This window comes from Myotis myotis, unplaced genomic scaffold (genome assembly GCF_014108235.1).
Source record: "Myotis myotis isolate mMyoMyo1 unplaced genomic scaffold, mMyoMyo1.p scaffold_m19_p_20, whole genome shotgun sequence".
NCBI classification, from domain to species: domain Eukaryota; kingdom Metazoa; phylum Chordata; class Mammalia; order Chiroptera; family Vespertilionidae; genus Myotis; species Myotis myotis.
This window is the reverse complement of record NW_023416325.1, coordinates 12,866,025-12,881,603: the sequence shown is the minus strand read 5'-3', so window position 1 is coordinate 12,881,603 and position 15,579 is coordinate 12,866,025. Positions and strand designations below refer to the sequence as shown.

The 15,579-nt window shown below is 49.4% G+C and overlaps 1 protein-coding gene across 2 annotated transcripts in view; it reads left to right on the top strand.

Moving 5' to 3' along the window:
• The first annotated feature begins 3,746 nt into the window (after window positions 1–3,746).
• Window positions 3,747–15,579, top strand: part of KLHL22 (kelch like family member 22) — a 35,311-nt gene continuing 23,478 nt past the window's right edge. The window contains exons 1-3 of one of the 2 annotated variants that reach the window (XM_036354272.1): window positions 3,747–3,795; window positions 9,507–9,772; window positions 12,492–12,657. In XM_036354272.1, coding sequence (XP_036210165.1) covers window positions 9,546–9,772; window positions 12,492–12,657 — 393 coding nt within the window. In that variant the 5' untranslated portion in view covers window positions 3,747–3,795; window positions 9,507–9,545. Of the gene's footprint in view, window positions 3,796–9,249; window positions 9,402–9,506; window positions 9,773–12,491; window positions 12,658–15,579 lie in introns of those variants that run through there. The other variant, XM_036354273.1, reaches the window with a different exon arrangement.

Below are 15,579 nucleotides of genomic sequence, written 5' to 3'. Positions count from 1 at the left end.
AACCACTGATCTAATCTGATATCCAAGATAACTATTGAGTGACTAATGGGCAGGTAGCGTATACAGTGTGGAGATGCTAGACAAATGGATGGTTCACTTCCTGGGTGGGATGAAGCCAGAGGTGGGAGGTATCATTCTGCTACTCAAAATGGTGCACAAGCCCTAACCAGTTTGACTCAGTGGATAGAGCGTCAGCCTGAGGACTCAAGGGTCCCAGGTTTGATTCCGGTCAAGGGCATGTACCTGGGTTGCAGGCACATCCCCAGTAGGGGGTGTGCAGGAGGCAGCTGATCGATGTTTCTCTCTCATCGATGTTTCTAACTCTCTATCCCTCTCCCTTCCTCTCTATAAAAAATCAATAAAATATATTTTTTTAAAAATTAAAAAATGGTGCACAAGCCCTAGCCTATTTGGCTCAGTGGATAGAGTGTTGGCATGTGGACTGAGGGGTTCTGGGATCGATTCAGGTCAAGGGCACATGCCTGGATTGTGGGCTGGATCCCCAGTGGAGGGGTGAGGGGGGCATGCAGGAGGCAGCCAATCAATGATTCTCTGTCATCATTGATGTTTCTATCTCTCTCTCCCTCTTCCTTCCTCTCTGAAATTAATAAAAAAAAATAATTTTTAAAAAGGTGCACAATTTGAAACTTATGAAATGTTTATTTCTAGAGTTTTCCATTTACTATATTTGGACTACAGTTAACCATAGGTAACTGAAACCACAGAAAACAAAAGTGCCACAGACAAGCAGTTAAGAACAATAAAAACATATATTATTTTTCACAGTTTCTGTGGGTCAAGAATTTAGGAGAGATTTAGCCAGGTTCAGGCTCAGTCTCTCTTAAGGTTCCAAGCAGATGTTGGACTTCAGAAGACTACAGTCCTCTGAAGGCCTGACTGGGGCTGGAGGATCTGCTTCTAAGACAGCTCACACATGACTGACAAGTTGGTGCTGGTTTTGACAGAGATCTCAGTACCATGGAGTCCTCTCCTTAGGGCTGCTTTAGTGTCTCCATGACACGGTGGCTCACTTCCTGCAGGCAGAGCAAGACAGAAGCTCCAATACCTGAAAAGCTCAATCATGTATTCAAACAGATATATGCACCCCTGTATTCATTGCAGCATTATTCACAGTGGCTATGACATGGAGACAACCAAGGAGTCCAGAGATAGAGGACTGGATAAAGCAGATGTGGTCCATATACACAGTGGAAGACGACTCAGCTATGAGAAAGCATGAAATAGCGCTATTTGCCACAACATGGATGGACCTTGAGAACATTATGCTTGTGAAATAAGTCAGCCAGAAAAAGCTAAGAACTATGTGACTTCACTCACATGTGGGATATGAAACTGAAACTCGTGAACACAAACAGCAGTGTGGTGATTGTCAGAGGGAAGGGGGTGGGGGGAGAATAGGGCCCCTAATATAAGGTGACAGGAGATTTGACTTTGGGTGGAGGATACAGATCTTGTTAACATAGAAACCCACACCTGAAACCCATATGTTCATGTTGGCCAATGTCACTCCAATCAATTTAATAAATAGAAGAAGAAAAAAAAAGAATGTATTTAAAACCACTGAACTTATCACTTTTGGCCTCCTCCCCCTCACTCATCCTTGCTCTCTCCACCCACTAGCTCCTCCCTGCTCCCCTGAAGGTACTCTCCCCTACAACGGTGGTCCCATCTGTTCACATCTCAGAGACCAGGCACCCCCCTGCAGTCTTCCTGTCTTCGCCTTGATTCACAAACAGGCACAGTAGGCTGGCTTCTGCGACTCCATTAAAGGGCTCCGGTGAACACATTAAAAGCCTCTCTGTTGCAGGACTTTGCCTCCTCTACCCTCTGAGGCCACCCTCACAACTGACCCCATTGGGCCTTTGAGGTTGCTCCTCCCATTCCCTCTCTGGGTTCCTGCTCTCTGGGTGCCCCGTGGAAAACCAGTGTGTAAGGGGACAAATGTAATACTTTCACTATATATATGTATAGTGAAAGTATTATATATATATGAAAAGTATATATATATATGAAAGTATATATATATATGAAACCAGTGTGCCTTTTACTCTGCCCTCAGCCTACTCTCCTTTTCCCCATACTTGTTTTGGCTTGGTGCACCTTCTCCAGCCCATAACCTCACCTCTAGCCTGACTCCCCCAGAAAGGCCCTTAGTTGGACATCTGCACACTCCTTACCCTGCCTGGGGCCAAGGTGAGCCTTGTCGTCCCTTAAACCTGCTCTTGCTACAGCCTCCTTGTGACGGGGGTGGTCCTACTGTCTCTCTCCATCTCTTGGGCTCATCCCTCCTCATCCATCACTCCTGTGTACTGAGGAACCTGCCCCCTTTCTAGATCTCCAACCAGCATTACCCTCTGTCCTCACTCCCTGCTCCCCTGAGACAATAGCTTCCCGGCTGCACCCTTGCTGTGCTTCCTCCCACGCTCCAGGCTCTGCAACCCACTGTGGCATCAGCCTGCCCTGGCTGAAGGCTGCTCTCAGGGCCACAGCCACCTCCAGAAGGCAGGGTCTGGTCCTCGAATTTCCTTCCAGACGTAGAAACTCTTGGCAGCCTCCCGACTACTGGCTTCCGGGACCTCACCTCCGTGACCTTACTGACATGGTCCCATCCCTGGAGTGCCTTTCCTGCTCCCCCAAAGTCCTCATCTGTTCCACCGCCCTGGGTGAGGGCGTCACCTTCTCCAGAGAGACTTCATAGGGGCCCACTCCCACTGGGAACCTCGGCTCCTGGAGGCTCCTGGAGGCCGACCCTACTCTTCTGGCCTTTGTCCAGACCCTCAGGCAGTTGTCCAGCCTCAGCCAGGACAGTGCCTCTCTTTCATCTATTGCCTTCCTCTTCTACAGTCCTCCGACTTTTTTTTTCCTTTTTTAGCCACAGCCCATCCGGCAGAGCAGGACACGCTAACCCTATCTATCAGGAGGCTCTGCTGGCTCTAACCTCCGGACACGCCCTTGACGGATGAGCCTGGCAGGACGGGATCCTCCTAGAGTTCAGGCGGGGGAAAAGGAATGCCAAGAGCCTCCGGGCAGACGGCTGGGACCAAGCTTTTGGCCTGGGAATTGGATTTACTCCAGAACCTCAGTAAACAGGAAAACACCTGTTCACACTGGCGGCCTTGAGCGCCTCTGCTCAACGTCCAGCAGAGGGCAGGCCACTGGCAAGCACAGCTGACTTGAAGGGACTCAGCGGGAGGGAAAAAGGAAGGGAAGTAGAGAATGAATGTGCCAGTGAGAGAGAGAATGAGAGGGAGGAATGAATGAATGAATGAATGAATGAATGAATGAATGAATGAATGAATGGGTGAGTGAGTGAGTGAATGCATGAATGACAGAAGGGAAGGAGGGAGGGAGGGAGGGAATGAATAGGGAGGTGATCAGTGGGGAAGGAGGGAGAGAATGACGGAGGGGGGAACGAGGGAGGGAACGAGGGATGCGTGTGCAGGGGGCGACCTCCGCCTGAAGAAATTCGTCCAGCCCAGCCAGGTGCCTGGGGCTGTGCCAGGCGAGGAGACGCACGGCCAACGGTCACCCTTCTCGGAGAGAAACCGAGCCGCCCTCCCGGCGCCCCTCCCCTCGCCCGGGGCCGCACGGAGGACCCGGGCCCGCGGCCCCCAGCGGACCAGCCCCCTCCCGCCCCCCCGGCCTCAGTTCCCCGCCAGCCCCGCGCCTGCGCAGCCCCGACCACGTGACGCCCCCAGGCCCCGCCCCGCCCCGCGCCCGCCCGCGCCCGCCCCCGCCTCCCGCGAGTGCGGCCTCGGCTCCCGGCAGCTCCAGGTGAGCTGCGTGGCGCTGGCCGGGCGGGCCGGGCGGCGGGGAGCGCGGGCGGCAGAGAGGCTGGATCCGGGCGAGGTCGCGGGGCCCGGGCAAGCAGCCGGGGGGACCCGGCGACGCGGGGGCAGGCGCCGGCGGGAGGCGAGGGTCGGCGGCCTGAGGAGGGCCAGGGGCCTGACGTGGCGGGGGCACGGCGGGCGGGACCCCCGGCTGCGGCCGGGCCGTGAGCGGGCGCTCGCTGCGGCCCGGGGCCACCGCGGGGCTGTAGGGCCCTCGGGCCTCCTGGCCCCCTGCCGCCCGGTTCCCCGCGGCGGGTCCGAGCGCGACCTTCCCGACAGCGACCCTCGGCGCTGCGCCGGCGGGTCCTGCAACAGGCGGGCGGGTCCGGGCTGGGCTGCCGCGCCGGCTGTGACCTTGGACCCCGGCCTGCGAGCCTCAGTTTCCTCCGCCGCGCGCCAGGGCCGAGGGTCTGGGTCCCGGGGGCTGCAGCCAGGAGAGCCCCCCCTCGCCAGCCCGCGCGGCTTCCTGCGAGGAGCCAGGGATCGCGCTGTCAGTGCCCAATCTCCGGTTCTAAAGCTGCGGCCGCCCGTTCTACTTCCAGCCCCAGGCGCGCCGGCCCCGGGGCCCCCTGCGGCTCCGCCCCCAAGCCCCCCAGGCCCCCCAGGCCCCCCTCGCGCCGGGCCTCCGCGGGGCCGTCCGGGGCCGCAGGGGTGGCGCGCCACGATGCTCCAGCTCCGCTTCCTGGGAGGCTCGATCCAGGGTGCCGCCGGGTGGGCACCCCTACGGGGCTTCCCCGCCTGGAAATCAGGACCCCCTTCCCTCTCTCCTCCTCCCCCCGGGGCTGCCCCTTTCCCTTTGTTGCAGACCTGGCTTCGTGCTGCCAAGGACTGAGGTTCCTTGAGGGGCTCTGCAGAGCAGCAGGTGCCTAGTCAGTAGGTGGTTTGAGTTGAAAATTCATCAAAAGCGCTCTGACGCTTGTCATGCACGAGTTCGTGAAACTTTGTTGCATGCCCTTGGGTTTGCACCTACTTGGGACATAAAGCTTCCTGTTCTCTCCTGCAGCTCCGAGCAGCACGGAGTGGAGGGGCCTTGCTCGAGATGAATGTTATGGGGACCGAGGCACTTCATCTAGGGAAGGGCTTCGTGATAGCCTAACCCCTGTACAATGAGCAGGAGAACGGAGGGTGCCACCCCGTGAGCTCCTAAGAACATTATTTCAGAAAAAACAGGCACGGGGAAGGAATCACAAAGGATGTACTGCATTAGACTTTTGTTTTTAGGCTCATTTATTTATTTAGATAGTTTTCCATTGCTTTTTAGAGAGACTGAAGGGGGGGGGAACGTGGATGTGAGAGAGACACATGGATTGGTTGCCTCCCACACAAGCCCCTACTGGGGGCAACCCAGGTACCTGCTCTTCTTCTTCTTTTTTTTTTTTTTTTTTTTTTAACCTGCTCTTCTTGACCAGGATTTTAGTCTGGACCCCTGGGTGTCTGGGGCGCACTCTAACCAGTGAGCAACACCTGCCAGTTTTAATGATTTTGTCAATTGCCAGAAGTAGTTACACTGTCAGATAGTTTTTCAACTAAGTCAGCAAAGATAAAAAAGAAACACTGTTGTGATCTAGTCAGCGGTTGGAATCAGGTTGTTATGCGTTTGCTGGTGGGAAAATAAATCGGTACAATCTCACTGGAGGGCAATTTGGCAATATCTATTTAAGTGACATACACTAAAATTGAAATGATTCAGTTCTGTAGCTAGGAAATTTTCCTTTGATAACCACGGCATATATATGGCACATCATAATGATTTTCAGTGCAAAATTGTTTGCAATAGCAAATGGAGGAAACCCAGATGTTCGGTAAAGAATGGTTGTCCATATAATGGGCTGTGGGAGGAACATGAAATTATATACAAAACTAGTAAAAAGGGGGGAGGATGTACATTGAGAGATTCTCCTGTGACTCCAAAGGTACCACCTGGAAGGGTGTTGGGGAAATAATTGTACTTTCTTCTGGTTGGGCTATAGGTGGGAAGGAAATGTAGGTTTCAGTATAATGTGCCTGTTTGTGCGTTTTGAATATGAATCAAGTGAATGTATTACATATTCAAATAAAAGTTTGAGAATTCAATTATTAAATATTTCACAGTGACAGAAAAAGTACAGAGAATAACATACCACTTCTCCCTATCGGATCCTAATATTTTGTTGTTTTGTGTTTTTTTTTAAAGAAAAACATTCCCTTTTTTCTTCCTGAAGATAATCATGACTCTGAATTCCCATGTGTTTATATTATTTTATACCATAACACCTGTCTGTAAGAAGTATTGGACAGTATTGTTTTGTCTGTTTTCAAAGTTTTTGTAAGGAAAATTATACTACAAGTATTCTGCAATGTGCTGTTCTTTTTCTGTGTGGCTTTGAGACTTCTTCACATTGATTTGCTTGAGTTCTAGTTTGCTCATTTTCTCCGTTGTCTAGTGTTGTGTGGAATTACAGCTGGTGACAGAGTACAGGGAAGGAATGTTTTGAGCCACATCACCGGAGCCCCGGTTGGAGGCAGTATGGAGCCAGCATTTGAGAAGTCAGGTGGCACACTCATGGAGCGTTTTGGGGAGCTTTGGAGGATGTGACAGTTGGTAGGAAACCAGTTGGGATGTTACTGCTGCGGTCTGGTCCGAAGTGGTGGCTGTGGAGGCATAAGGGGGTGGTCATCTGAGATGGTGGAATGGCATTAGTGAGTCTAATATACAGGAAAAGAGACCATTGAGATCATGAGGTTTCTGACATGGAAATGGTGGTTGTATCAGTAACAAAACTAGACCGATTGGGAAGGCTTCTGGCTGGATTAGGAATCTAGTTGGAGGTGTGATTGGGAATGCAGGGGAGGCTCTTGGGAAAGAGGGGTGGGCTTGGGCAGTATGTGCTGGCTGAAGGGAAGAAGTCAGAAAAGAGTATTGTCATAGGGCAGTTTCCCGCCAAGAGAGGTTGGTCAGCATGGGGATATGTCTTGGCTCCACATGAGGGTGGGGAAGAAGGAGTGGGTGGGCAGAGGCCTCCCAAGGGACCAGCACAGAGGAGAGCATGTTCGATGGGAAGCAAGGGAGGGTACAAAGGAAGCAGGTCCTGGGAGAGGAGGAGGAGGCAGTGGTGCTCCTGAGCCCCAGTAGTAGTCAGAGGCAAGTTTTGTCATAGAATCTGTTTTCCATTTTCTCTTGTAAAGATACAGTAGGGAACTGGAGAAGAAACATTTACAGGAGGGGATCCTGTAGTAGCTAGAGGTGGGGAAGGCAGGTAGATGTTCAAGGCCCTGTGGCAGGTGGCCCCTCTGCGCCGCCAAGTGGCTGGCTGTGCTCTGGAGCAGCAGTCGCCAACCTTTCGGACCTCGCAGAACCACCAGTTGGCTCTGGAGAGTGTGAGGCTTGACTACACCGTGTGGGGCAGGACTGGCCGACCCCTGATCTGGAGCAGCTGGCTGTCCATGGTCACTTCTGGTTGGTTTGGAGTGTGTGGCCAGTGTGTTTGCAGTAGGTTTGTTTTACTGATTAGTTTTTGAGCCTCCTATTCAAACCTTTTCCCCCCACTCAAATCAGTTTTTTAAAACATACTGACTCAAGTATTAGAAGATAGCCTTGATTTTATTTATTTATTTATTTTTAAATACATATTTTTATTGATTTCAGAGAGGAAGGGAGAAATGGAAACATCAATGATGAGAGAGAATCATTGATCGGCTGCTTCCTGCGCACCCCCTACGGGGTATCGAGCCCACAACCTGGGCATGTGCCCTTGACTGGAACCGAACCCAGAACCCTTAAGTCCCCAGGCCAACGCTCTATCCACTGAGCCAAACCAGCTATATTTTTAAATATTTTTATTGATTTCAGTAGAAGGGAGAGGAGAGAGAGAGAAACATTAGTGATGAGAAAGAATCATTGATAGGCTGCCTTCTGCATGCCCCCTACCGAGGATCAAGCTTGCAACCTGGGCATGTGCCCTGACCAGGAATTGAAGCATGACCTCCTGGTTCATAGGTCTATGCTCAACCAGTGAACCACACCAGCCTGGCGGTAACCTTAAATTTAAAACATGATGCAGATGATCTTGAATCTCTGAATCTCTGTAAAAAAGGCAGTTCCTGGATCACTCAGGCCTGTTTTGTGTCGTGTGTGTGTGTGTGTGTGTGTGTGTGTGTTAATCCTCACCCAAGAGTATTTTTTCCATTGATACTTAGAGAGAGCGGAGGGGAGGGGGAGAGACAGAGAGAGAAACATTGAAGCTAAGACATGAGTGTTTTATATAATCCACCTCCATATAACATTTCAATTAGGTAGATGCTATGGTTATCCCCATTTTCTAGAAGTGCAGATAGGCTTAAAAAGAAGTCACTTATCTGAGGCCACATACTCAGTAAGCAGAATGTGAGAGAGATTGATGTGACAGTAACTACGTTTATGTTCCCAGGATTACTAGAAAAGACAGAGCAGTCAGTCACATTAGCTATTCTTGGCAAAGACCCCACTCGTTAAAGGTGATATTAGCCACTTGAATGGTCCTGGGACAAATTTAGAGAGTGCCTCACTAGAGAACCAAGTTCCTGTTGTAATTCTTATGCATTCATTCTTGCGTGGAGAACCCCTGTTTTGTTCTTTCTCAGGGGAGAGAAAGGGCTCTTGAGAACCTGGTCTGTGCTGATGCTTTATGTTCCTCTTTTACTCTTTCCCTTTTTAAAAAAAAAAAAAAATTTTATTGATTTCAGAGAAGAAGGGAGAGAGAGATACAAACATCAATGATGAGAATCATTGATCGGCTGCCTCCTGCACACCCCACACAGGGGATAGAGCCTGCAACCCAGGCATGTACCCTGACCGGGAACTGAACCATCAACTCCTAGTTTAGTGATGGCGAACCTATGACACGCGTGTCAGAGGTGACACGCGAACTCATTTTTTTGGTTGATTTTTCTTTGTTAAATGGCATTTAAATATATAAAATAAATATCAAAAATATAAATCTTAGGGGAGGGTGGGGGTAAGGGGGAAAGATCAACCAAAGGACTTATATGCAAGCATATAGGTCTAACCAATGGACACGGACAACGGGGGGGGTGAGGGCATGAGCGGGGGAGGTAGGGGGTAACGTGGGGATAAGGACACATATGTAATATCTTAATAAATATATTTAAAAAAATATATAAATTTTTGTTTTACTATGGTTGCAAATATCAAAAAATTTCTATATGTGACACGGCACCAGAGTTAAGTTAGGGTTTTTCAAAATGCTGACACGCCGAGCTCAAAAGTTTCGCCATCACTGCCCTAGTTCATAGGTCAACGTTCAACCACTGAGCCACGCCAGCCAGGCTATTTCCCTTTTTTCAGTTGAGGAACCTGAGACTCAGGTTGATGATACGGTGGGTCCAGGGTGGGTGGGAGTTTCATTTCATGTCTCCAGAACCCTTGTCTTACAGTGATACTGAAGGAGACAGAGTGGAATAAAGACGCTTGGCAATGAAGGGACACGGGTTATCAGAAAGAAGTCCTAAGTTTTGCCACGTGATGGGAGGGGAGAGGGAATTAGAGTGTTTGAGACCACAGGGAAAGCACAGGTAAGCTGGAGGGAGAAACAGGTGCTGCTGGGAGCAGAGCTGGCCAGTCGTATATGGTGTGGTGTTGCCTCCCTTACTCATTCCCGATCCCCTCTCTCTTGTCAGCTGACGGCCAAGGTGGTAAGGTCTGCTGTGGTGGTCAGAATGGCACAGGAGCAGGAATTCACCCAGCTGTGCAAGTTGCCCACGCAGCCCTCACACACACACTGTGTCAACAACACCTACCGAAGCGCACAGCATTCCCAGGCCCTGCTCCGGGGGCTACTGGCTCTTCGGGACAGTGGCATCCTCTTCGATGTAGTCCTGGTGGTGGAGGGGAGACACATTGAAGCCCATCGCATCCTGCTGGCTGCATCCTGTGATTACTTCAGGTGAGCTTCATACACCTATTCTCATAAGTAAAATAATAGGTAATCTGGGCTCCACTGGGCAGATGTGTTGGCACTGACATGACTGGGCCTAAGGGGCCAGCCAGAAGCTGGCAGGCACCCTCTTCACCCTTAGCTGCCCTTACTGCTTGTTTGGTGACTTGGTCAACAGCAGGAGAGACAGAAGGGGTGTTAGGGTTTATTTTTCTTTCAGTTGTTCATCTGTCTCTAAGGTATGTTCTCTTTTCTTTTGAAGATGATATGCTTGATAAGTTTGGTTTTACTTGTAATATTACACTTTATAAAATTAATTTTCTTCTCTAAGTACCCTATCTTGGTATAAAACAGATTTTCTTTCTACTTTACTCTGGCTTCCCAACATTTCATTTTGAAAAATTTCCAATCTGTGGGAAAGTTGAAAGAATATTATTATGAACACTTGAATACCAGTTGTTAACATTTTGCCATATTTGCTTTCTCTTTGCATGCACATACACACACTTTTTAAAAATATATATTTTTATTGATTTCAGAGAGGAAGAGAGAAGGAGAGAGAGATTCAAACATCAATGATGAGAGAGAATCATTGATCGGCTGCCTCCTGAACTCCCCCTACTGGGGATTGAGCCGGCAACCTGGGCATGTGCCCTTGACCGGAATTGAACCTGGGACACTTCAGTCAGTAGGCCGATGCTCTATTCATTGAGCCAAACTGGCTAGGGCCACACACACTTTTTAAAAAGACATTGTGACAGTTTACATCTCAGTCTTTTTTTTTTTTTTTTTTTTTTAAATATATATTTTATTGATTTTTTACAGAGAGGAGGGGAGAGAGATAGAGAGTTAGAAACATCGATGAAAGAGAAACATCGATCAGCTGCCTCCTGCACATCTCCTACTGGGGATGTGCCCGCAACCCAGGTACATGCCCTTGACCGGAATCGAACCTGGGACCCTTCAGTCCGCAGGCCGACGCTCTATCCACTGAGCCAAACCGGTTTCGGCACATCTCAGTCTTTCAGTGCCACATCTCTTAAACATTTGGTGAGATTACCTTTCTCATTGGTTATAAGGTTTCTCCCTTATAAAATTGATAGCACATGGGCAGTCCTATCAATGTGTAAATATATATAAAGCCTTTGTCCCAACAATTGCTTCTGTAGGAATTAATCCTACAGTCACATGTGAAAATGTGGGGATAGGGCCTCCATTGGATGAAAAAAATGGGAGATTAGAAGTAAACCAAGTGCACCCCAGCAGGAATGGGTTAAATCAATTATGATAGCCTTATATACCAATAAGAATCCATTTCCAAGGTATATTGACTCAAAACAGTGTAGATATGTGGACTGCCTCTAGTACTAGTGCTGCCCTGGGGAGGGGACCTAATGGCCTGGAGCAGAGGAGAGAGAGGCTGTCACACTTCTGTATATTTTAAATCTTGTACTATGTATGTGTACTAACCTAGTTGAAAAATTTAAAAAATGTAAAAATAGCTACTCTGTCATCTTTATGTTGTTGTCATATTTTAGTCCTGACGCCTCCCCTGACCACCAGCCCCTTCCCTCTGAATCGACTCTCCACTGGGATGCCTCATGAGCATATCACACTGATGGTGCCACAATAGGACTCCCACTGCCTTCTCTGACCCTGTTCCTCTCAAGTCCCCATCTGCCCAGCTGGCTGCATCATGACCCCAGTCAAGGGCCTGATTCTTCCAGTACTCTGCTAGATCCATTCTGTCAGCATGTTCTCTCCAATCCTCTCCAGGGTAGTTTCAACTATAGCTCTCCAGCCATGTGGCCCTTGCCAGGTCTGGTGGAACCTTCCCACCTCTCCTCTAGCCCTTCCACTCTGGCCAACAGCACCTGAGCTTGAAGAGTCAGTCAGCTCATGCCATTTTCCTGCATAAAATTCCCTGACAGTATCTCATTATGCTTTGATTTAAATCTAGACTCTACCCTGCCCTGGGGGTAGCAGGACCTGGCCCGTGTCTTACCTCCAGCTCACTTCCTCTTTGCCCTGGCTGCCTGTGTGCCAAGCTTGTCCTTGCCCTGTACCCCGGTTGGGGAGGTGCTGCCTCGTCTCATTTCAGTTCCTCAGAGTGGGCCTTTCTTGCCCCCATTGTTCTCCACCTGCTCTACTCTCCCAGTCATGCTCTCCTCAATCATATGTACTGTTGAGTTCCTTCCCAGCATTCCCACAATCTGAAATACCTTGTTTTTTTGTTGTCATTCTTCCTAGCATTACACTTTTTGTATGTAGGAATCTTGCCACAGTACTTAACTGTTAGTTCTCTTTTGCTCTGGGAAGGGTACCTGGCATTTAGTAGGTGCTCAGTAAGTATATACTGAATGGGATGACTCCCATTCATTCATTCTTTCATAACATGCTCTGGGCTGCTGCTGTGATTCAGGAAGTATACTTAGTGGATGCAGCAGAAAGCAAGCCAGTCATGGTCTCTGCCCCCAGGAGGCTCATGTGTAACTCCCTAGGGCTCATGAAAGGGGACACAGGATAGTTTTTAGGATGGTTGCTCAAACTTGGTCAGGAACTTGTGGATGCCTTTTGTGGGATGACTCAGTGCTCAGATTGAGCCAGTGTCCTGTCGCACAGTGGTGCTGGGTCAGCCCGCTCCTTGGTCCTGCTGCTCATGCTATTTGCAGCCTGGGCTGGTGGCCTAATTAGTATAACTCCACTGTCTTGTGTCTTCACTTTGCAGAGGAATGTTTGCTGGGGGATTGAAGGAAATGGAACAGGAAGAGGTCCTAATCCACGGTGTGTCCTACAATGCCATGTGCCAAATCCTGCATTTCATATACACTTCCGAGCTGGAGCTCAGCCTGAGCAATGTCCAGGAGACGCTGGTTGCCGCCTGCCAGCTTCAGGTGAGGCTCACCTCATTGGAGCAAGGCAGACACCCATACATAGATGTGGTTTCCCTGGCTGCCTGCCAGGCACAGGCATGAGGGTGGGTCAGGCAGGTGAGGACACAAGGCAGTAAGAGAGAGTGGAGTGGGGTGGAAGCCCCGGGTAGTGCTTGGCTTGGCCAGCTCTGGACACTGAAGCAGAGCTGCTCTAAAGGTCGCCAGGTCCAGGTTCCTCCTCTGTGCCTCTCCTCTGCTTTTCTGCTGGTTCCTTTACGGCTTCCTGGGTCTCCCTGCCCCTGAAAAGGTCCTGCACGTAAATAAATGGGCGAAGCCGAACCTGTGACATCCTGTGGATGATGGCATCTGGCTAAGCTGAGCTTCTCCCAGTGTTGCAGCTTAGGCCCTTTCTGCCCATCCTCTCTACTTGGTCTCGTTGAACTCTGACACTGCTTTCCCCTTCGTTATTGAACTTTAAATACTTATTTTCCTACAGAATTAAAAAAAGTCTTCTGAGGCTTTGACAGTCAAATACACATTTTAGAAAACTGCATTGACTCTTGGCAATATTGGTGCATGTACACCGGCTGGGCCTGCACATGCCTTTGCTCTTACGAAGAGCTGTCCATCAGGCAGCCTGATTGGGCTTGAGAGACATCTCTTCCCATATTTCTTGAAAGTGAAGTGAAATGCTACACTAAATTCATTATCCTCAGCTTTTAAAAAATATTTTTTAAATTGATTTCAGAGAGGAAAGGAGAGTTAGAGAAAGATAGAAATGTCAATGATGAGAGAGAGTCAATAATGAGAGAGAATTGTTGATCAGCTGCCTCCTGCACACCCACATTGGGCATGTGCCCTGACCAGGAATCAAACCATGACCTCCTGGTTCATAGATCGATACTCAACCACTGAACCACACTGACCCACTAATCATCACCTTTTTTCAGGTCAGAGCATATTTGGGGCAGTCAGAAAAAACTCAACTCATTGGAAAACCAGCCTGCTCAGGGCATCTGGAGGCCCTACCCTGAGCTCCTGGTGCCATTATCCTCAGAGCGGCAGGTGGCAGAAGAATTTCCTCACCTGTTTGTTTGTGTGTTTTTTTTTTTATTTCAGAGTGGAAGGGAGAGGGAGAGAGATAGAAACATCAACGATGAGAGAGAATCATTGATCAGCTGCCTCCTGCGCTCCCCCTCCTGGGGATTGAGCCCAACCCTGGCATGTGCTCTTGACCAGAATTGAACCTGGGACCCTTTAGTCCTCAGGCCATTGCTCTATCCACTGAGCAAAATTAGCTAGGGCTCCCCAGCTTTTTTTATTCAGAGATCTCTTCTGTTCCCACATCCTGGTCATTGTTGCTTTGGGAACTCTCATCCAGTTCTTACAACACATAAGTCACATATTCAGCTCTCTCCCCAGGGACTCACTGTCAGCATTGTCTCCTCCTCACTGCATACTCCTCTTGCCACGTCCCAGTCTGTGTCCCATGACCATTCTGCCAGAGCCTCCATGGCTCCTTGAGCTCTTCCATCTTCATTCCCTGTGTCCATGTTTGGACAAGTCATCCTTGTAAATATTACCTGTAGCTAACTATCTCTGTTCTCTGTTTCCACGTCCTCATCTTTGTCCTGGCCTTCACCTCTCCATTTATACCTTCCAGTTGGTCCCTGCCTTCTCTTTGAATCCCTCATGCAGACCAATACCAAACCATCTTCCAAAATGCCACTTTCCCTCTCCCACCCATCAGCTCAGAGATCTGCCGTTTCCCTAGGTCACTATGACAGAGGTTTGGCCGGTGCTCCTTGATACCTCTGGGCCATTCTGGGGATGGTAAGGGAAAGGGAGCCCCCACTTCATCTTGAGCAGCCCAGCTTTGTTTTGTTTTATTTTTAATGTATTGGGCTTCTATACAATGATGTTTTTTGTTGTTGTCGTTGTTTTTAACTTTTTAAAAATATATTTTTATTGATTTCAGAGAGGAAGGGAGAAGGAGAGAGAGATAGAAACATCAATGGTGAGAAAGAATCATTGATCGGCCACCTCCTGCATGACCCTTACTGGGGACTGAGTCTGCAACCCGGGCATGTGCCCTTGACCGGAATCAAACCCAGGACCCTTCAGTCCACAGGCCAATGCCCTATCTACTAAGCCAAGCTGGCTAGGGTTTAATATATTTTTATTGGTTTCAGAGAGGAAGGGAGAGGGGGAGAGAGATAGAAACATCAACGATGAGAGAGAATCATTGATCGGCTGTCTCCTGCATGCCCCCTACTGGGGATTGAGCCCGCAACCCAGGCATGTGCCCTTGACTAGAATTCAACCCAGGACCCTTCAGTCTTCAGGCCTATGCTCTCTCCACTGAGCCAAGTCAGGTAGGGCTGTGCAATGATGTTTTTAAAGCAAGTTTTACTTGGCATAACAGTTCCAAGTCCATAGGCCCATCAGATCATGTTTGTTCGTGTAGCCACCAGCTGTTGGTGACTTGTCCCCACCCCCCACATGCTGTGCCCTGTGTCTGAATTCCAGCAAGACCATCGCCACTGAGTCACCCCTGGCAAATGAGTTTCCTCCTCTGAGCCCCTTGTGGGGCTCCTTTATGGGGTGGGCCCGAGGTGACTCCTCTGTGAGATTCCATCCGGCAGAGGGCCCACTGCTCTGACAATGAGAAGGCTACACGATCCTTATGTAGGAGGCTTTGGTTCTCCAGGCCCACTGAGGGCAGTTTGCTTTCACTTCTACCCAGGTCCTTGGTGTCCTGCTCATGACAAATCAGAAGTAGCATTTTAGGAAGAAGAAGCAAAGCGGAAGTTCAGGCTAAGAGAGGAACTGTGGTTGAGTAAAGACTTTCATGACCCAACAGAGCACCCCGGGGACATTCCATTTGGGGAAATACGTGCCTGGAACTTTGCAGGTTTTCATTCAGCCCTTTCACATATCACC